This window comes from Cucurbita pepo, chromosome 5, assembly GCF_057944985.1.
Source record: "Cucurbita pepo subsp. pepo isolate OVF chromosome 5, ASM5794498v1, whole genome shotgun sequence".
NCBI classification, from domain to species: Eukaryota; Viridiplantae; Streptophyta; class Magnoliopsida; order Cucurbitales; family Cucurbitaceae; genus Cucurbita; species Cucurbita pepo.
The window spans coordinates 18622644-18644001 of NC_141802.1; the positions used below are offsets into that span (position 1 = coordinate 18622644).

Below are 21358 nucleotides of genomic sequence, written 5' to 3' on the forward strand. Positions count from 1 at the left end.
GAAGAATGTTAAGGGTATGAGAAGAGAGGTTTGGATATGAGCTTTTAGAACCCATTTTTTCATCTTACAATGAGGAAGAATATAATAAGGGTACAACAGAAGTTCTTCCAAACTGCTGGAAGTGGAAGTTACAACAATTGCACCATCCCAGTAAAACAAGAAACTTATTCTTTGTGAAATATCTGTCTTCTATATCTCTAACATTCTACTATCCAACATTGTTCATCAGATTCAGGCAGTGCTTGGACCAACCAACAAGTTTTGTTTTCCTTGCGAATCTTGCATCGTTTTATTCTCTCCAAATAGCCTAGATCCCTGATCCAGACAGTCGTCGCTTGGACGCGTTCGAAACCGAAACCTGAGCGAGCCTGTCTGCTTTGGCTGGTAGGAGACGTTCTTTGGGTGGAATATAATGACGCAGCCATTCCCCGGTGTAGACCTGAGTTTCATGAATGCACCAAGAATAAGGTTAACAGAACTAATTGTGATTGTATGCATTATGCGAAGGAAATCAGACCGATCTTTAGTTTACGAAGTCGACTTTTAGCCAACTTAGGACAGATGTCTCGATTCCCGGGATCGGTAAGAAGGGAGCTAACCTGCTGGGGTCTAATTATCTTAGTGTCAGGATCATCCAGGGATTCTCGCCAATGTGCTAAGTATCCAGCCATTCGAGGGATTGCAAACAGCACTGTGAAAAACTCAGGTGGAAATCCCATAGCCCTGTGATCAAACACATCATCAGTTATCGACTCTCACATCTCTTCATTAGAAAACTAAGATATCCACCTTCCTACCTATATATTAATCCAGAGTAAAAGTCAACATTTGGATATAACTTCCTCTTCACAAAATACTCATCTGAAAGAGCAGTCTTCTCCAGAGCAACAGCCACCTATATGGCATGAGGAACGTTGTTAGAGGAATTGTAAACCGATTGCATTTTCACATGGAAACATAACAGTTCCGAGACAAATACCTCGATGAGAGGGTCCCGACCGACAATGGAAAATACTTCTTCCGCAAGTTTTCTTATGACCTTAGCTCTAGGATCATAGTTCTTGTACACCCTATGCCCAAAGCCTGACATCTTCCTTTTCCTGGAGAACTAAGTAATGTGAGCAATATAACCACTTTACACCAGTCCTTTCACACTTCATTAAGAGATCAAAGTGGCAATTACCTGTTTTTAACACCCTCGATGAATCCTGGAATGTTCTCAACAGTTCCAATCTCACTCAGCATTTTAAGCACAGCCTACAATCAGGTAAAAAAGGAAACAACTTTAAGCACACCCTACAAGGATCAGGAAAACTAAAGAAGAAATAAACCAAAAGTAATCCAGAATGTCATAAAAATTCTCTCTACCTCATTGGCCCCACCATGAAGAGGGCCATACAGTGCTCCGACAGCTCCAGAAAGAGCAGTGAACACATCAACACCACTGAAAAGCCAAAAAGAGCAAGAATCAGACTATGCACTAATTAAATGTTATTGGTGGTAGAAGCTGTCTACCTTGATGCTAGATGACGAGCAGCAGATGTAGAGCAGTTCATTTCATGTTCTGCATGAAGGATGAATAGAATGTCTATGACTCGAGCTAGCCGAGGGTTCGGTTTATAAGACGTATTACCCCTGAATAGATAATTCAATTCCCAAATTCAGTTCATATATTCTCTTGGAATATGATGGTAAGAACAATGCTATAAACCTAACGCAAGTGTTAGCATATTTCAAATAGAAAATAAAATCTGTCTTCGTATATTATTGAAAGCAAAAGATATGTAGGCAACTTACAAAGAATCAAGCATGTACAGAAAATTCTCCGAATAAGAAAGGTTGCTGGAAGGAAGAACTGGAGGTCTTCCAGCCAGTCTAAGATAAGCTGCTGCTGCAATGGTGGGAGCCTATAAATTCAGAGAAAATACCACTCAATACAAAATTAAATTGGCAAGCAAACCAAAAAAAAATTAACACGATCATAACCGAAACGCTAATAAAATTATCTTAGCTGATAAAATGGTCATAGAAAGCATACCTTCCCTATAACTCGTGCTATTTGTTTGTCTCTCACTTGCTTAGACTTGTAAAGATCTTGTCCCTACAACAAAACAATGATGCACAACTAAATACAAAAGTCCTTCCACATTAATCACAAGCCTACAAAGATAGATACACATAGTAACAATGACATCGTGGCTCGTGGCTTATTCAGAGAATGAATTAAATGTCTATTTAACTCTGTGGTAGAGTAGCGCCATGGTAAGGTGCAAGTCATCGGTTGAAATCTGATAAGAGGCTTTGGCTTTTTTCATAAAACTCCTGGCGTAATGTTCATATTTGATTGAAGGGAGAATAGACGACATATTGTAATGTTATAAAAGGCCAAACTTAGGTTATAAATGGGACTTTTGACTGACGAATATGTGAATTTTCTGTCAATGAAGGTTTTTCCCCTTTTTGGAATGGATTTCCCATCCACTCATGGCCATTTTAATCTGCTGCATCAAAAGATAGTGAAGGTAGTATGAACTTTGACCATAGTATGCCCTAACAATCTTTTCTAGAAAAGCCACAGGGAACATATGGTTTCCCATTCATTCCTTGTTGGAACCCAACTGTAACAGCTCAAGCCCACCGCTAGCAGATATTGTTCTCTTTGGACATTCTCTTCAAAGTTTTAAAACGTATCTATTAGGGGGAGGTTTCCACACATGTCCTCTTTGGACATTCCCTTCAAGGTTTTAAAACGTGTTTATTAGGGGGAGATTTACATACACTTAAAAGGAATGTTTCGTTCTCCTCTCCAACCAATGTAGAATCTCACAATCCACCCCCTTGGGGCCCAGCATCCTCGCTGGCACACCGCCCGATGTCTGGCTCTGATACCATTTGTAACAGCTCAAGCCCACCACTAGTAGATATTGTCCTCTTTGGGCATTCCCTTCAAGGGCTTCCCCTCAAGGTTTTAAAACGCGTCTATTAGGGAGAGGTTTCCACACCCTTATAAGGGATGCTTCGTTCCCTCTCCAACCAATGTGGGATCTCACACCAACTTCTAGAAGGGAAAGGAGAGAGCCAATAAACTTCCCTTTTTTCCATATAAATAACAAGTTATGAAAATTTCAGGCTCCACCCTCTAACATAAATATGCAATAAACAACTGAGAACCAGGAAAAACGAACTCACTCTAAGGGCAGGGTTGGCATCTGGATGAAAGATAGATAGCGCGCTCATTGCACTAACAAGAACACCCATGGGATGTGCATCATGAGGCATTGATTGAATGATATCCTATTGAGATAGACAGAGATTCAACTCTATCAATAAGAAGTCATTCAGACATTGAAATTTATATAAAGAAATATGGGCAGGAAAAGTCGATACGACGACCGGATCGTACCAAAAGTCCCTGTGGTACGGCCGAATGCTGAGAAATAGTAAATTCCCAGTCTTCCAACTGACTCTGAGAAGGCAAATTCCCATACACTGAAACAAACCAAACATTATATCAATGATTTCAGACCAACAAAATTGATATTATGATAGCTCCTCTAGGACTTACTCAAGAGGTATGCAACTTCCACAAAGGTACTACTCTCGGCCAGTTCCTCGATCGGGTAGCCTCTGTACCTAAGAATTCCCTCGTCGCCATCGATATAACTGATCGATGACCGAACCGGAGCAGTGTTGAGATAGCCGGGATCATACAGCTTAAGCCCCTTGTCATTTGGTCCTGTAGTTATCTGCAAGCATTACGAGCAAGTTCATTAGACTAAAACTGGTGCCTACAATTATTAACACCACGAAGATTTCAAGATTGATAAGAACACAACAAGAACGTCATCGAACACATCCAAATGAATAAACCGATTCAATTGATGTACCTTCTTCAAGTCATTGGCCTTTATTGTGCCATGTTCAGATATCTGGATCTGGTACCTCTTCCCAGTCCTCTCATCAACGACCGTCAAAGAACCCTTCAACATTTCAGGCGGCGGAACCGTAGTCCGAGCTGACACGCAATGAGCCACGAGGGACGAAGCCATCTCCGACGGTTCCAAGGTGGCAGCAGCGCTCAGATGCGCAGCCAGAATGGCCAAGCGACTACGAGCAACGATCGCCGACGACGATTCCATGTCGGAGGACATCTGTTTCCGTTCCCGATCGACGGAATTGGGAATCTAAACGAGTGAGGATCACAGCTGAACAAGAAGGCAAGTAATCCAACGAGCCTTCAAAAGTTCGTAGCTTCTCTGATTCTGTAAAATCCTTTTGGTCTCTTTCGCGAACAAACTTCGTCGTCCTCCTTTGGCTCGCATTTTAAAGATGTCAGAAAGTTCTTTGCAACTAATCGGATAACTGTAAGCCCATGCCACGTGTACTTTTGTCGGTCGTTTTTAGAATTATTTATATTTCCAGAAAAAATATGAAGTCATTTATGTATAAAATGGATAGAATAAGAAATAATGAAGCTTGGGATAAAATACAAAGAATTTTTGGTTGGGATACAAGCAACTCAAACACGTAACTTTTGGATAATAACTTGGATCAAAATATAATCTCAATGTTGTCACATAATTGAGGAATATTAGTAATATCAATATCGACAATCATTTCTAACAAATTTTCAAAATTATTCCCAAGGCATAGATAGTTTATCAAAAAGATTAAAACATGTAAAGTTTTTGTTTTATTATTATTATTCCCGTCTATTTTCATTTTTAATTATATTCTTATCAAATACAAATATATATATATTGTCGTATGATTAGAGATGTTCACGGGGTGAGGACTCCTTCCCCATCCCGTGGGTAATTATTTATTTATTTATTACTTTAAAAAAAAAAAATAGTTATCTTACAGTTTTCATTTCTCGGTATAATCTAATTTTAATATTTCAATATGGTCTTTAATAATTAAAAATATCTCCCACATATTATTTAGCTTAAATATTATAATTGAAGTCACAAAATTAATTAATTTTTTTTAATAGAGTAAAAAAAGATGTTGAAAATATATTAATATTAAGAGGAGATAGGGAGTGAAATTAACCAATCTTTGTAATGTACTGTCCGAAGCCCGAGGAGCTATCTTCTGGTATCTTCTGGAAAGAGTTCCCTGTCTTGGGAGGCTCAAAAAGGTCGATGATGATGTAAAACATCTATTATGAATTCTGAACGACAAAGAAAATAATAGGACCGTATATATATATATATATCAAGACAATGCATAGACAGGGAATCATAATAAAAAATTGCAACCCCAGCTCCCATCCAGTACTCGATATCCATGCCAAGGAAAATATTCACAACCAAATGCAATTCACAACAATTTTTTCTTCCCTTTTGCGCTCAAAATGAGGAGTCTGCCAAGATCATAAACCTCAAACAAATTTGGTTTATGTTATACGAGATTGAAAGGTCTTATTGCCACAAAGAAAAAGAAGCTTTATGGAATGTTTAGAGGGAAGCTGATTGAGAGTAACCATTCAGTTTTCAGGGCAAAATTAATTTAGCGACAGAAATAATACCTATTGCGTGAGAACTAAGATTACACCTTCGTCAGTCTGTCTTCTGGCTGACTTTTGTACCAAATGCGATGTAATTTACACTGGTATCATCTGAAAGGGACCATTGGCCGGTTAAGGGATTATACACAAATCCGGCTATCTCCTCCACCTAAGGGAAAAAACAATCATACATGAATTGGGTGTTTGAACATAGAAAACAGTGCATGTTGGAGAAAGAATTAGTAAGAACATAAACATATGAATATTTAAGCATTAGTCTTACTGAAATAGAGGCGCGTTGTAATATCAGAACCAATTCTTCAGGGGTAAGTAAGCTTGACCATTGATGCGTACCTCTAGGAAGCTGTAAGTATAAGAAAATATAATAAAAGTAGCTGTGTCGTCTCAAGAGAAATTAGATTAGAAAAAAAGAAAGTTGATAATAGTATACCCAACGAAGAATGTATTCTGCTGCAACAATGGCAGTTGCGAATGACCTCATAGAACGATTAATTGTAGAAACAACTGTAGCTCCATTTGGCACTGTCAATGCTGCCAAGGACTGGCAAAATCCTGCAGGATCTGCCACATGCTCAATTACCTATTGAAAGGTTTTGCTTAGAAGAGCTTGGATATGTATCTAACAGTTAATTGCAGTCTAAGGGTATGATCAGGCTAACAAATAAAAGGAGTGCCCCCAAAAGGGGTACAGCTCGCCTTATGTTGCATTTTGAAACCAGGTTTATGAAGAAATTTTGATAAATAATGTCTAGTCAATTTTCCACATGTTGAGTGAGAGTGCAAGCAAACCTCCGAAGCGATGACGGCATCAAACTCTTTTTGCTGCTCTACCAGCTTTTCTGTGACAAAGTGGTATTGTAGAATATTCAATATTCAATGATAAACAAGCATAGGATTTCTCAATTAAACATTAAAGTGATTTAAGTGAAACAAATAATTTGAGCATACAAGGATAAACAATAGAGGTGGAAGATACGTGTATCCATAAGAACAGCATGGTACACTCTTTTTCCGTCATAAGAATAGTGTAACACAACTCTCTCTCTCTCTCTCTCTCTCTTACTTAGAAGAAGGTGTAATGCCTTTGGAAGAGAACAAGTAGGTTGGAGGTAGTCAACCAAAAGATAGGAATCTGGTATCTTTTATAGCACTCTCAAAGGGAGTTGAAGGTAATTTTGCTAGATTTTTCAATTATACAACATGGCAAACTCATCTGAAGTTCAAACACATAATAGATATAAAAATAACAGAGGTTTGATAGTGCAGGAAAGAGGTCATGATGAGAAAATCAAGTTTTTGTACGTACCAGCTGTGGTACAACAATATTCAATTGTTGATGTCACAGGATCCAGGTTCTGCACATACAAGTATGTCCAGAGACCAACAAGTTAAATTCTACATAGATCTTGCCAAATAAACAATTTGTTTGACTTCAAGAATAATAACCATACCGCATGCACACGGGCAATCTTGATATTTTTATCCACAGCGTCAATTCCTGTCACAGTTGCTCCCATTCGAGCTAAAGGCTAAAATAACAGAAAAAGAAAGATATTGAACATGGGATCAAGAACATCTTCCAAAAGTTAACACATACCAAGAAAAATAATTTAACCTAAGAGAGCAGGATGGCACTAAAGAGTATGGTTTTAAGCCTACAAATTAGTGAACGGCTCAGTTTTTTAACTCTAATTTGGACTGATCTTATTTCTTTTGACAATATGGGACAGGACAGCTCAGCTACCAGCCACAGGACTGGAGCTTCAGAAAAGTTTGTATTGAGGGAGAATATTATTTTACAGCACACATGGGTGGTCTTTGCTCTCCTCTAACCTCAATTGAATGTCATACTTCAATTTTGTCTTTATATTTGACCAAAAGAGGAGGAGGAGGGGGGGGGGGGGGGGGGGGGGGGGGGGGGGGGGGGTTGGGGTTGTGGGGGTAAGGACTTCTAAAGTACAAAGATGACATACGCTGACAGAGAAATTGTGTGGCTTTTGTACTAATAAGTTGACAACTTGTAAATCTATTATTAATAATTATCGACTCATTTCCAAAGAATAGATTTAAGAATTATTGCTTTAGTTAACAGATATAAATTGGGGAAATGAATTTGGAAAACCCCAAACTCCGGGACTAGACAAATGGTATCTATGAAGGAAAAAAAAACATCCATGTTGTACTGGACTTGTAATAAGAATACAGCAAGACCAAAAGAAAACTAGAGACCTCAGAGAGAATTCCACCACCACAACCAACGTCAATAATTTTCAGTCCTTCAAAAGGCCTAATAGAACAAGGGTCCCTCCTGCAACAAATTTAACCAATCAGAGATTCAGAATTCCTGGAACAGTATGAGGTGAAGAAAAATCAAATTCACAAGTATTTGCACTGAATTGTAAACTTTATATTTCAGGAACCAAAAACATGCTAGATATTAAAAGCATATCATGTCTGATACCATTCTATACATATAATTTTACTAAAATTCTAGGGAGAATCTCAGTTTCATATTTTCAGCACAACTGAAAGAACCAGAACCATCAATAAGCAATCAGGTTTTGAATACTACTAACTAATATAAAACAGATATAGAATGAATTTGCATGGACCCAATTTTTATGCAGTTGACCTTGGTCTAGGAAGAATACATTGCTATCCATGCATTGTGTTGTTCTTAATTAAAATTATCATTTATCCTGCTATAGAATGGTGGTGGTGGTTTGTCCTAAAAATAACTAAAAAGGTTCCAAATCTACATGGTTTGGGTAAAAACCCAAAAGAGCTAATTTAAAGTCAGTAGCCAGCCATCATGATAGTTACTGAACCAACATTCATCAAATGTGCTTGGAAGATCCAGAATAAAAGTGGGGGGCGGGGGGTTTAGTTGCCGTTGAAAATAAACCAGAGAAGTACCTGAAATGCCGGCAAAGAGTGGATCTGATGAACGAGACTCTTGCAGGATTCAGCGCATGTAATGGCTTAAATGGCCCTTCAGAGTCCCACCTAAAAATCACAGCTTCAGTCTTCACAAAGTGACCGAGTGCTTTAATGCTTATTATGGCATGAACTAAGTTCTAGAATGAAATATATTCAAAGAGAATTGAGCAAGAACAAAAATGATAGCAAGACAAGGATGATATTAGGGACATAGAGAATTCGAAAGTTACCCAGCACATTAGATACTTTTTTGATGAAGAAACGAATGAGATACTTTACATATAGCACTATACAAACAAAATGACGGTTGAATACTCTTTCTTACTTCTCCAAACCAAAGACAGAGAGAAACACTATCTATCAAAAGCATGTGCGACCAAGATATGATCCAAAAAGCATATGCAATCGAGATCATATCAAATTAAATGATGATCTCGAACAACCATCAAAACTCCGTTCTCAGACACTTGCATGAATACATTCGCAGAGCAAAAGCTTAACGTGAATTGGTTAACTTTTGAATAAGTATCAATAAAGGTTATACATGCCATTAATATAGAACCTTCAAGCATTTCGATTCGTTATGCAGTGATTAAAAATATTGTGAAAGTTTCATTGCACAGATACGTGTGTGTGTGTGTGTGTGTGGTCAAAAAGGTCAAAAAGCTCAAGATGCAAGACTTAATAAGCGTTATTTTCTAACTCCTGAAACTGCCCTTAAAGCGTGCGAGCGCCCACACAAAATGATACCCAGTAGGAAAAGAAAAAAGTACTCCACACAAAATGATACCCAGTAGTTGTAAGTGTAAGTGTAAAAGAATCTAACCAAGTAACAAAGGATTGATTTCCAGGAAAATGGAGAGCAGCCTCAAAAATCTCCAACCGTCGAAATATCATACACCGTACATTCGCAATAAGAATTGAACCCCAGTGAGACACTAAATACTTTCAAATTTCCAAATCATCAAACCCTAATTTCCTCCGAAACCATCCCAACTAAACAACGAAAATAATTCAACAAAAAGAAACCATCTAAACAATGCATATTTTTTAGAGAATTCGACGATTACCAGGTGTCGGCAATGGCGGAGAATTTGGCAAGCTCGAATTGATTCACAGACGAGGTAGCAGAAGCATTTCTTACTATGCCCTCAGGTCGATTCGTGCTTTGGAGCTCTGCATTTTGAGGCGGTGCAGATGAAGAAGCGGCGGGAGATAGCGGCGGAGACGACGCATCAGAGAAGTGCCTGAAATGGTACAGAGTTTGCAGAGATCGATTTGCATGCAGATAATAATAATGGCAATCTCCGATGCCATGGAAAACGGTGGAGCTTAAAGCTCGGAGCTGGTTGATGCGGAATTTGGAAGCCATGAGTGAGAGAAACTGGAATGGTGAATTTTGGACTCGGTCGAGTACGATTTGAAATTCCACAATTTTAAAAATTAAAATTTCAATTAGATAAATGTTTCCAAACTATAGAGTAAAAATTTGTTATTACGACGGTTATTCCTTAATTTGGTTAATTTTTGAAAGTGAATATTAAGGCGTTTTTGATAGTGCACGATGTATTAGGTACGAGAGCATTGTGCTGCATACTATGATCAACTATTCACTGAAATATTTCGTTACAAGGTAGTTTTCATAACCAGACGCAGATTAATAGTCGTGTCAAGTTAGGAGATTCACATTAATTCTAACGTTTTGGTCGAGAGCAACTCGATAACTCAATTCGTAAACTCTATCTAGGTTGTTCGTGTCACTAACTCAATCAATCCAAATTTTGAGTTGGTCTAAAAGATTTCTCGAACTCAACTCTAAGACATATATTTTAACTCTCGGGACATATCTCGAAAATAACGAACACTTTAACTGGTTTCCCACGTGGGGTTTCTGTGTTGTTCATTCATAAACCTTTCTATTCCTCTAGCTCTCATCCATGAATGGGCTAATAATGGATAGGCTGAGTGATGCAAGGCAAAACTGCATTTACTTTTGCTTTTTCCCTCTCTAGGGGTTTCAGTGTGGGGATGCATAGGATCATGAATGGCCCTTTTTAAACCTTATTTTCAGGGGTTTGTTTGTTTCCCGCTTCGAAAAAAGAACAAAACATTCGTTCTAAAAGTATGGAAACCTTAAACGCGTTTTAAAATTGTGAGCTTGAAAGTGGCACGTAACGGGTAAAAGCATACTATATCTACTAATAATGGCCTTTGGCTGTTACAAATGGTATCAGAGCCAAATACCGAACAGGGTGCCAGTAAGAATGCTAGCCTTCAAAAATGTAGGTTATGAGATCTCATATTGGTTGGAGAGAAGAACAAAACATTTTTACACGAGTTTGTAAACATCTCCCTAGTTGAGGTTGACAACTATATATAACGGGTCAAATCGAATAATAATGAGCTTGTTTTGTTACACTTTCTCAAGGACATTTGTTCCTTCATAGCCAATACAAACATAATTCAATTCAATGGATGGATTTTGTAGTGAAATGAGGTAAAAAGTAAAAGAAAATTCTGGTGAAAAGAGGGTAAAAGTTTCAGAAAGTAAAAACTACAGAGGAGAGTAGTGGAATATGTGTGGTACTATATATATATATATATATTTTAACAGTGTATGGTAAAATGTTAAAAGTAAAACTTGTTTTGAGTTTGGTAGGTGCTTTCCAGCTCTCTTACAATGTTCAAGTGTCCTTTTTTGGACTCAGTTTTCTTTCTGAACGTCTTGTTTCATCAACTGCTACTGTTTCTGTCCAACCAAGCCCCACTTTGTTGCTTTTTTTTGTAATTTTTTGTATTCCCTTTTCATGTAATTTTAAAAGGTTATATTATGATCCTAGTCTCGGTAGCCTCTCAGTTTAAACCTCCGAGTTCGAGGGAAGAGGGTAAAAAATTAACTGGAGCTACGACGGTGAAGTGAGCTATAATACTATGAACTGAGAATTATGATGGTCGGTGAAGTCAATGAGTGCAATGGGAGCTATGAATTCTTCAATCAGGTGACATTTATAGGATTTTCGAGAAAATGTCAGAAGAATAGCATTTTCTCATCGAAAAGATGCAAAGACGTGATGAACTTCAAGTACTATGAAAAGAACATATGGCTTTGAACATCGAGAAAAACGTCCCATTCATGTTAGACTTATAAGTCATACTCTCGAGGCTTACTATAAATACGATGTCGTATAACACTAAATTTGATGCCTTATTTGGGAGAGCTCCAGCCTTTAAGGAATTCAAAGAAATGTCACACAGACTGTCGAAATTTGCACAAGCGTGTGGAACCATCACTGAGAGCGACATGTCGTTTTGAAACCAACACTAACTTTATGGTGGAATTTTGATCAACTTAATCCACTCCAAAGACTCCTTTTCACACTGTCCTTTGGATCCTCCAACTTTGACTTTGACCCCATTTTGAATTTGGATCTTGAGTTCTTGGTTATGTCCCAACGTCGGTCAACTAAGTTTAGAAGCCGTTAGAACTCGTTGCTTAATTCGATGGGTTACTGTAAATTTAATATATATCAATAACTAAACCTTAAACACGACATTTCAACTCGAGTTTATACATGCCGAATCAATTTAAACAAGAACAAACAAGTAACAAAAGCAAATGGATTACATAAGCTTGGTTTAGCTGGAGATTGGTTCATTGGTTGGATCAACGAGCCATCTTCCTGATTGGTTCCACAGACATTGACACCAAATTTTTGGACAGTGGCTTGAGAAGGGCTAACGCAAAGGCCTGGATTTCCACTGAGATCCATGTTTTTGCCCAATCTCTTCAAGAAACTTGAGCTGAAAGGCACAGTGCCACTGAGGGAGTTTCTGCTGAGATTCAGGTGATAAATGCGAGATAGGCCACTGAATTCAGCTGGGATTTGGCCGGTTAAGTGGTTGTTTTGCAATGATAAAGTGGTCAAGTTTTTAAGCTGTGAGAAGCTTGGTGGGATGTTGCCAGAATAGCCAGAACTTGCAAGCCTGAGTTCTTGCAGTTTCACTAGTTTACTGAATACCAACGGCAGAGGAATTTGCATTGGATTGTCATCCATGATGAAGTACTGCAAGTTCTGCAGCTTTCCTAATCCTTTTGGTAAGTGCCCACCAAATTGGTTGCTACTCAAAGCCAAAAACACCAATGAACTCAGCTTCTCAATGCTATCAGGGATGGTGTCTGTGAGTGAATTGGAGCTCAAGTCAAGTTTCTGAAGCTGACCCAGTTGCCCAATTGTGGTTGGGATTGGTCCAGTGAGTGAATTGTAGCTCAAGTCCAGCCCTTCAAGGCTTGTGAGGTTACCCAACTGGATTGGTATGCTGCCTGTGAGCAAATTGTAGCTGAAGTCAAGGTGCACCAACGACACCAAGCCGAAGATCTCCGGTGGGATTGAGCCAAAAAGACAGTTTTGAGACAATGTGAGGATCTTCAAGGACTTGAGGGAAGAAAGTCGAGTCGGGATCGGACCAGTCAAGGCAGGATTCAATCGGAGGCTCAGCTGTTGCAAGGAGGAATTTGTGAAGGCTGTGGGGGAAACAGAGAGGTTGGTGTTGGTGTGAGTGAAGCAATTGAAAAAGAAGGCAGACTGAAGGTGAGGGAGATCAAATATCAATGAAGGGAAAGTGGCAGTAGGTTTACAAGTGGGGTTTGGGGAGGTTCCAAAGTCAAGCCTGGAGACATGAAGCAGGGCGAGGTTAGTGGGAGCTGCTTTGCACTCCAAACCAGGCCAAGAGGAGCCAGGTTGACAAGGGTTGGGATAAGAGACCCTCCAGTTTTGGTCAGAGGACATGGACTCCATGATCTTGAAAAGAGTCTCAGCTTCAAAGGGAAGCATGGAATTGGGAGCAACTTTGTTGGCAAAAATGGGGGAAAACAGAGGAAGAAGAAGAACAAAGAAACAGTACATTGTGTTTGTGGAGTGGTTTTACGGGACTGTGGTCAGCTGAAGAGGCCTTGTTTGTTTGGGGTGGGGGGTCTTAGGATAAGAGAGAGCGTAGGGGAGGGTAAGATGTGACTGAAGTGATTTGTGGGGCAGTGGTAATTATAGTATTTTTGAGACATTTACTTCGATTGGGAATTTACAAGTGAAGAGAGCATATGTTTCAGCTTTTTGGACACACATCATTTTGTTTTTGTTTCTTTTATCAGATCAAAAAAACAGAGCTCTTAAACTAATCAATGGTCAAACTCCCTAATAGCTTTTAAATAATCTTTATCTATTACAAAAAGAATTGAAGAAGCTAGTGAATATTATTATGATCTTATTAATCAACCAAAAATGATCATACAATTAGTGTAAACAATTAATAAACAAATACATGATTAATTTGATTGTAGTTCCAAGAAACAGAGCATTAAGAACTTTGCCACAGTAATCAAGGAAGACGCCTTGTTTTCATTTCTTTTGCTGGTCATTGCTTCAATCGGCCACACTTGAATTCACCATACAATGGGTTGGGTAGCATCCAACACATTGGAACTTTACCCTCACAAAAGTTGTTAATTGTGATTTTTGTCTCTTTAACTTCAAGTCCCAAATCCAACAAAAAGAAAGCCTAAACCATCACAGAAAATCATGGTCATTTATATAAAAATCAAAAGCTGCAGTTCAAATTTCATGCAGCTCAGTAAAGATATGTTAAACTAATGAATCCCTGAATTCAAGGCCTGAGTTTGAACAATATTTTATCAAACATGAGCAATAAAATGGTCGATACTCAATTACCAACATTAGCATAGCTCAACCGATTTAGGCAAACACCATGTTCGAACCCCACCTAGAGCTGACATTGAACTAAAAAAAACTTGTTTATTCAATTTACTTGGAATAGTGGGCGACTCTTGCACATCGTTTAAAGTCAACATTACGTTCCAAAGTACCTAAGTTTGAAAAAAGGAATTATGCAGAATTCGGCCATACTCTCTACAAGACGTGGATTCGGATCATTTTTTGAAGTGAAAGGACTACCTAGAAAACAAGATATAGAAAAGGATGATTGGTCTTTTGGAAAGAAATTGCCTCCAACAAATGCAAGACTAATTCAGGGTGATTAAAAATCTGACCAAGAAAAAAAACTAAGACCCCGAGAGTCCAGCAATCAGATTTATGGGTCCCTTTGGCCCTAACTTTTTTTCTGGTCTGAAGTGACAAAGATGATAAAAACAGAAGAATCAAATAGGAAACTTTTGAAGCTATCCATATATTTGGTGGTGAACTATTAGTATCCAACAAAGGGAATCAAACACTCCAGAAATGAACAGAAAAAATTGAGCAGAAACTGACATATCAACGGGTCCATCTGTTTACTGCAGTACTTCAGACCGACCCAAACACAGTATAGAAAATATTCAACATGAGCAGAAAACAACTTCAAGCAACAGTGACTATAAGATGCAAATTATTGGGGATTCTTCAGGAAAAAAATTTCCTCACCGGCAGTCGTAGCAAACGATTGTTTCCTTTTTTTGGGCTACCCTACTTGTTTCAAATACTTCCAAGGTCTGCTCTGTAACAAGGGAAAACTTGAAATCAATTCAAGGAATGTATTTCATCATGAAACCAAACTTTAAAAAATAAAAAGTAAAATGAAGATTAAGTCACTCATGAAATATGATTAATGGAGCAAACCAAAATATTTTAACCTATCAGTATAAAAAAATTATATCCAACAGCTTCAAATGACTAAGCCTATCATCCAGCGTGAAATTTATGCATTAGCCTTGGGCCGCACATTCATCTGTCAAAAAAGAAAGTGAAAGCCGTTTTAACCTTGACAGAAAGGAAAGAACTTGAATACACAACAATTGCATCACAAAGTCAACCAGCATTACTAGGGCGGCAATTTTCACAGACCAAAGCTTGTCAAAATAATAATACCTCTGTTTTATATAAACACTGTTATTCCCTTTCTGCACCATAGCCTCATGAGGCACAAAAGATGTCTCTGAAACAATATCAGCAGGTAGTTCACCGGTCTGCGGAGAGCTCTTAAAAGAGCCATGGCAAAGCTCTGAATTATCAACCTTGTTAGCTGTGTCGGGGAACTTTGGCATGTTAACTTCCTCAGTTAAATGATAAAGCTGTGAGTCCTTGGCTTCCTCAGATGTAGGGAAATGCTGTCTATCAACAGTATCCATTGCACTACAAATCTGGGCATCTGTAACTTCATTGATTGTATCAGATAAATGTAGGTCATCGACATCCTTAGGCGTGTCACACAGCTCTGCTTCATCAAGTTTAATACCAGCATGGCTTAACTCAGCCATATTTCCCCCAGCAGCATTATGGATCATGCCAGGATGGTCAACCCCTATATTGGCTCGACACAACTGCATGTTTTCATCCTCATCAACTTCATGAATAAGCGGTAAATGATCCACCTCCACATCAACAGAACATAACTCTGGATGCTCCATCTCTCTGTTCATGTGATGGAGCTGTAGTTGACCAACCTCAATGGCAGATTCGCAAAAATGAGATTGATCATCCTCACTAACTGCATTGTATTGCAATTGTTCCTCCTTCCTTACACGTTTTCCTATACCTCTCCTTCTGACTCTCTCTTTTCCCCTGACTCGTTTCCCAAGTTCAATTTGGGGGGTGGAGGACAAAATAATTGGACCTCCAACTTGATCTCTTAAGCAATCATGAGCAATGCATCTTATCCTTGAAATCAAATCAATTTGTTGCTGATCCAACCCTTTGGTTGGGAATGTATCTGCTATGTGTGCGATGTCCCTCAAACCAGCATTCTGTTAAAACTTAAAAAGATTAAAACTAAAAAACAGATTCAATTTGCATAATAATCTAAGAATTATGGCCTTACCGTCCTCTGAAACTCAGATGAGAGAGATATGGGCCTCCCAACAAACCTACGAGTAATTTTCAGGTACCATTGTATGTATTCATTCTCATCTATACTCTCATCACAATCAACAATTTGTCGTCCACGGTCTCTCCATTCATTAAGCTCGACTTCCATTTTTGCAGACAGATCAACTCCTCCATCAACACCCCGGCTCTTTCTCTCCCACCGTGGTACATCTTCTGGGATTGCCTGAGGAATACCATACTGCCTTAAGCAACGGTTAGGAAGATGCCTCTCTGCCTTATCAAAGCATATCAACATTGTCCTTGCCCTCCCAAGGTACAGAGAACTTTTAATATCTTCTGGAATTAGCATACTATCCATATTTTTATAAGGTAGCCACTCCACCTATAGGACAAAGTCAATTACAAACCTGGTCACACTCGGGTGTATTACAAATAATGCTCCGCTGTTCTAGAATTAGATGAGAAAAAATTAAAATATAGAGATTACATCACAAGGTTTCAGGGAATCCAAAGCCTTGCGGTAAAATACTACATCACGATTTGCTGTTGGACCACTTTGTTTTCCCTTCCATCTAAGCACAAATGGAAAGCGATTGTGCATTGGATCTTGATTTAGCTTTGGGCGCCCAATATTAAGGTGAAAGTAACTCCAGCACTGGAAAGTAAAACAAAAACAAAGCCGATGTTCAATTAAAAATAACAATGCAGCTAAAGAAGATAAACGGATCACATGATGAAATAGGGGATAGGAAAGAGAAAAGGACCAATAATTAACCTGTAATAAGGTTAAGCAACCGCTGATGGTACTTTGTGACCTTAAGGAAGCATTTCCAAGAGCTCTGTACAAAAATGCTAATGCAGCTGCTCCCCAAGCAAACTTCCCACAGTGGTCAAAATTCTCAAATAACGGAAGGTACATGACAGGCACTTTATTCCCAGTTGTGGTGGAAAATATTGTACTGCCTACGAGGTAAAGAAGATAAGCACGTGTATGCCGTTCAATAATTTCCATTGGAGCATCTTCATGGCACCGAGAAAAGAACTCTTTCAACCAACTAAGCTTAACCATTCCACCACTCGTATACCCAGGATCTGGGGCTCTGCCCAGATATCTCTCACATACAGAGTGGCAGGTTGTATATGTTAAACCAATAACAGGGTCTCCATCAATTGCTAGTCCCAGTAAGAGAGCAACATCTTTCAGAGTTACAGTCAACTCCCCAACATTCAAGTGGAAGGTATTTGTTTCTCTTCTCCACCTCTCAACCAAAGCAGAAATCAGTGGGTTATCCAGACTGATTGCAGGAATCAATCTCAAGTACCCAAATCCAGCTCTCTCTACTAGTTCAATTTGTCTGGCCGTAAGTGTCCACTGATCAAGCTTGGAAGTGTGCTCATGACACCTAAGAGCACCACGCTCCTGCACGGCGCACCCATTAGTTCAAACCATCATTTATAATATTGAAAACTAAGACTTGAACTGTAACAGAGAAACAAAAAATGCAGATGAAAATAAGAAAGTTCATCGGATTATAAACTGCACCTGACCATCCCAAACTGCTGAGGAGACGTGCTTCTCTTGGTCATAAAGAACCGAGCTCTCAATTGGTCCAGGATTGGTCCCATAAGGACCCATTAATGACACTTCCATCACTCCCACTGATCGGAACAGCAAAATGAGAGAAAAAAAACCAACCATTTAACTCAAGTCCAACATCTCCAAGTTTACATGACACTGAGTATACCACATGATTAAAAATACAGAAATGACTAACCACAATCCCAGCTTGATCATATTTTGTACAAATATGCATTAAACATGTTAATGCGCTGGAGCCCTGATCAGCTTAATAAACAATATCAAGGAAGCTTCACCTAAACTAAATGGAACATGCACAAACATGACCAATCAAGAAGTAACAGATTTTCTACTCTCACAGAACCAATCCTTGAACGAAACTAATAGAGCTACATTAGAATACTGTTCAAACACTTAAGGAACGGATCAATGCGCCAGAGAACTGATCGTCATTCTAAATAACAATATCACGTCAACATGACCAATAATTAAAACAACGCTGCAAACAGAACCAATCAAGAGTGGATTTCCTTTTAAGATCCCTGAGCATCTCTGTCTGGGAATTAGGATTAGAAGGGGAAAAGGGAATTCCCACAAAATCAGCATCATCATCGAAGAAAGTTTAGCCCCAAAAATCGGCAATTCATAACAATTACAGATACGCAATGCGCTCGGAATTGGATATTCATTCAAGCTCCTCATTCGTTCAGTAAAGAAAAAAATGAATTGATTGGTAATTGGTAATTGGTAATTGGTAATTTGGTTTTGGCGCGCGTTGAATAGAATCGAATACCGCGAAAGAAATGAATGGAAAGGGAAAGGAAAACCCTAAGCAAAGACGCAGATTGAGCAGCGTATATAAATGGCGGGGAAAAGAAATAAAACGCATAAAGGGATTAAGAAAAGAGAGAGGGCGTTGGAAGCTGGTGAATGAAGTTACCTCAAAACGACGACGGAGGCGACCTTCGCACCGAAATGGAAAAACAAAAACCCTCGAAACGACGACAACATCGTCGTAGAACGCTGGACAACGACTGTATAAAATACTTTTTCAATTTTTTCAATTTATTTATTTATTTTCTAAATTTCTATTTTTTTTAATTCTTTTCCTTATTTCTTTCTTTCTTTAATTTATTTTTATGTTCATTTCTTTAATAAATGATAAAATCATACGCCTCCAATATGTTGTACGTATGTACATACATACACATATATACATACATATAGATACATACATACACATACGTACATACATAAACTTCGCTGGTAGGTCATGTGTATGAAGGCAAATGAGAGCATGATCATTCGAGATAGTACTAATAAATGGAATGAATATTCTAGTTTAGTAAGTAACCTATAAATACTCACACTTCGAACTGTGTTAACTTGGAAGATGCACTTCGGACCGGGCAGTGTGCTAGTAAAGACGTTGAGTCACCTATATTTCTTATAAGAGTATAGAAACTTCCATAAAAAAAAACTTTGAAGGAGAAGTTTAAAAAGACAATATATGCTAGCGGTGGGGCTTAGACAGTTACAATTTGAAACCGAGTCAAAAGTGCCCGTTTTAAGAAGTCGAAAACATTTTGGGCCATTTTTATAAATTTCCCCTTTTTCAATGGTCTCAAGGAAACTTAAAACCCCGAAGGCATCGGTCAGTCGTTAGACTTCACTCCATCGCCCTTGTACGTTTTAGAGAAACCGAACGCCCCCTCGGGATCGATTTGCCGATCAAAACTAATCTCGCCGCCGCTCGCCTTCCCACCTCTCCCCGCATCGTCTTCTCTCCGTCGCCTCTCGGGTTGGTTGTCTCTAGATTGCTTAAACCCTAGCCCTTTAGGGCGCTTCTCCATCGCTTTTGCGTTGCCACTGTTTCTGCAATTATCGTCTCTAAAATCTTGTAGTTCTGATATTTGATTTGAAGTCGCAGACATTCAGGTATTTTTCCTGGTTTCCCTGTGAAATTGCTTGAATATCGATTCTTAGATTATTTTATTTACTCCTCATTATGAATATATAAATGATTTACGCGCATATATATCATCTTGTTTTTGGTTTTTCTGATAGTTCCTAGCAACCATTTTCTTAACGTCTCTGCGATTGGCTTGTTCTGCTAAATTTACATATGATCGCTTCTCAATTTCTCACTTTTAGGTGCACGCGAAAGAAGAAAAATTGTGATTGTGATTGTTCATTACCTATACTGCAGACCAAACTCAACGTGGTTTTTTCATGATTTTTTTGGGATAATTGTTCATAGTGACACATATCATCAAGAACTCTCAACAAAAATCTTTATGGATTTGAAATTGTTTTCCTCAAGTTCTATAGTTTTGGAAACAGCATGCTTCTTTTTTTTTTCTTTTTTTCTTTTTTTTTTGTGCATATGAATTGTTGAATAAAGTGCTCCTTTGTTGTTTATTCAGTCATCCCGTTTCCAAGGCACAGTTGTTCTCTCAGCTCAGCTCAGCATCATTTTCAATTTCCTTAATCACATCTCTAACAAATCTTCACGTTTCCACATCATTTTGTTTTTATCAATCTCATTATGCACATATCATTTAATGTTAATAGGAATGAGCAGATCACAAGGGCCTTCATCACTCAAAAGAAAAAGGCCAGAACCAGCTCATGGCCATGGAGGAGCTCTCATTGAGCATGAAAAAGTGCTGTATGACCTGATTTGCAGCAAGCAAAGCATGGGGATTTGGATTGGGGACATGAAAAGAGAAACAAAGTATCCTGACAATGTGGTAACTAAATCACTCAAGGCCCTTCAAGGCAGAGGCCTGATTAAACTAGTTGAACACTATCAAAACAAAGGGAAGAAATTCTACCTGTCAAAAGATTTCGAACCATCGAAAGAACTGACCGGCGGTAATTGGTACAGCGATGGAAAGCTCGACAGAGAATACATCAGTACTCTTAAAGGGTTCTGTGCTAGAATGATACAGAAGATGAAGGTGGCTACAATTGAAGGGATCGTGGACTCATTCAAGAAGAGCGGAGCGTCCAAAGTGGACTTGTCTAGGGAGCAAATTGAAGAGATTGTAAATGCTTTGGTGTTGGACAATGAAGTGATGGAGGTGAAGAGCACTGGCGCAGGGGAGTTTGATTTTATTCCTGTTGGGAAGATTTGTTATAAGAGCTATGCTAAAGGAGTTAAAGGGGAGCCCAAAACAGGGGCTATGGCTTCTACTCCTTGTGGAGTCTGTCCAAGGATTAATCATTGCACCCCAAATGGCATCATTTCGCCTAGGACTTGTGTGTATTACACCAAGTGGTTAGAATTTTAGGTTTGAAGCTTTCTGAGGTTGGTTTTAAGAGAACGAATGGCCGAGAATTTCCCCTCTAACCATACGAACTATTCTCGACCTGGCAATTCTAGAAAAGTTTTAGCTGTCTATTCTTTATTGTGTTCATAATCTGATGCGGCTGCTGTTTCAATATTGACTCCAATCCCGCCTCATAGCT

At 38.7% G+C, this 21358-nt stretch overlaps 5 protein-coding genes across 8 annotated transcripts; 1 reads left to right on the plus strand and 4 right to left on the minus strand.

The window, feature by feature from the left end:
* Positions 1-15: 15 nt before the first annotated feature.
* On the minus strand, positions 16-4297 carry LOC111795857 (citrate synthase, glyoxysomal). Its single transcript, XM_023678465.2, has 13 exons — positions 3888-4297; positions 3566-3746; positions 3404-3489; positions 3190-3294; positions 2039-2101; positions 1798-1907; positions 1516-1635; positions 1369-1444; positions 1184-1257; positions 980-1100; positions 798-895; positions 600-723; positions 16-439 (listed from the first exon to the last, which is right to left on the minus strand). Exons 1-13 carry the CDS (start codon positions 4149-4151, stop codon positions 308-310), a joined length of 1554 nt encoding a protein of 517 aa, XP_023534233.2. The 5' UTR covers positions 4152-4297; the 3' UTR covers positions 16-307.
* Positions 4298-5319: 1022 nt separating this feature from the next.
* On the minus strand, positions 5320-9907 carry COQ3 (coenzyme Q 3). The gene is made up of 9 exons (XM_023676769.2): positions 9544-9907; positions 8450-8539; positions 7763-7841; positions 6985-7062; positions 6840-6888; positions 6323-6372; positions 5964-6113; positions 5796-5876; positions 5320-5681 (listed from the first exon to the last, which is right to left on the minus strand). The coding sequence occupies exons 1-9, from the start codon at positions 9843-9845 to the stop codon at positions 5565-5567; spliced, it is 996 nt and encodes a 331-aa protein (XP_023532537.2). The 5' UTR covers positions 9846-9907; the 3' UTR covers positions 5320-5564.
* A 1683-nt stretch (positions 9908-11590) lies between these two features.
* LOC111795881 (uncharacterized) lies at positions 11591-13453 on the minus strand. Its single transcript, XM_023678507.2, has one exon. The coding sequence runs from the start codon at positions 13375-13377 to the stop codon at positions 12040-12042; it is 1338 nt and encodes a 445-aa protein (XP_023534275.2). The 5' UTR covers positions 13378-13453; the 3' UTR covers positions 11591-12039.
* A 249-nt stretch (positions 13454-13702) lies between these two features.
* LOC111795491 (protein MAIN-LIKE 2) lies at positions 13703-18945 on the minus strand. Of its 4 annotated transcripts, none has more exons than XM_023677947.2 (8): positions 18825-18945; positions 17849-17964; positions 17081-17725; positions 16793-16960; positions 16298-16687; positions 15349-16223; positions 14905-14977; positions 13703-14026 (listed from the first exon to the last, which is right to left on the minus strand). In XM_023677947.2, exons 2-7 carry the CDS (start codon positions 17954-17956, stop codon positions 14956-14958), a joined length of 2208 nt encoding a protein of 735 aa, XP_023533715.2. In that variant the 5' UTR covers positions 17957-17964; positions 18825-18945; the 3' UTR covers positions 13703-14026; positions 14905-14955. The 4 variants fall into 4 exon arrangements, with proteins under 4 accessions (XP_023533715.2, XP_086980399.1, XP_023533716.2 ...); XM_087124273.1 differs by having other exon boundaries at positions 17849-18040; positions 18825-18907; XM_023677948.2 differs by lacking the exon at positions 18825-18945 and adding an exon at positions 18081-18818.
* Positions 18946-19504: 559 nt separating this feature from the next.
* Positions 19505-21331, plus strand: LOC111794689 (DNA binding / DNA-directed RNA polymerase). The gene is made up of 2 exons (XM_023676798.2): positions 19505-19822; positions 20459-21331. The coding sequence occupies exon 2, from the start codon at positions 20461-20463 to the stop codon at positions 21178-21180; it is 720 nt and encodes a 239-aa protein (XP_023532566.1). The 5' UTR covers positions 19505-19822; positions 20459-20460; the 3' UTR covers positions 21181-21331.
* Positions 21332-21358: the final 27 nt, after the last annotated feature.

Coding starts and splice junctions, on each gene's coding strand:
- LOC111795857 (XM_023678465.2), bottom strand. CDS start 4,151: ATGTCCTCCGACATGGAATCGTCGTCGGCGATCGTTGCTCGTAGTCGC. Junction 3,295..3,403: donor CCGTACCACAGGGACTTTTG/GTACGATCCGGT, acceptor CTATCTCAATAG/GATATCATTCAATCAATGCC. Junction 1,101..1,183: donor ATCGAGGGTGTTAAAAACAG/GTAATTGCCACT, acceptor TTAGTTCTCCAG/GAAAAGGAAGATGTCAGGCT.
- COQ3 (XM_023676769.2), bottom strand. CDS start 9,845: ATGGCTTCCAAATTCCGCATCAACCAGCTCCGAGCTTTAAGCTCCACC. Junction 8,540..9,543: donor TCCGCCATTGCCGACACCTG/GTAATCGTCGAA, acceptor TGTGATTTTTAG/GTGGGACTCTGAAGGGCCAT. Junction 7,842..8,449: donor ACTCTTTGCCGGCATTTCAG/GTACTTCTCTGG, acceptor AATTTGTTGCAG/GAGGGACCCTTGTTCTATTA.
- LOC111795881 (XM_023678507.2), bottom strand. CDS start 13,377: ATGTACTGTTTCTTTGTTCTTCTTCTTCCTCTGTTTTCCCCCATTTTT.
- LOC111795491 (XM_087124273.1), bottom strand. CDS start 18,004: ATGGTTGGTTTTTTTTCTCTCATTTTGCTGTTCCGATCAGTGGGAGTG. Junction 16,688..16,792: donor ATTCCCTGAAACCTTGTGAT/GTAATCTCTATA, acceptor TTTGTCCTATAG/GTGGAGTGGCTACCTTATAA. Junction 14,978..15,348: donor AGTGTTTATATAAAACAGAG/GTATTATTATTT, acceptor CCCTTGTTACAG/AGCAGACCTTGGAAGTATTT.
- LOC111794689 (XM_023676798.2), top strand. CDS start 20,461: ATGAGCAGATCACAAGGGCCTTCATCACTCAAAAGAAAAAGGCCAGAA.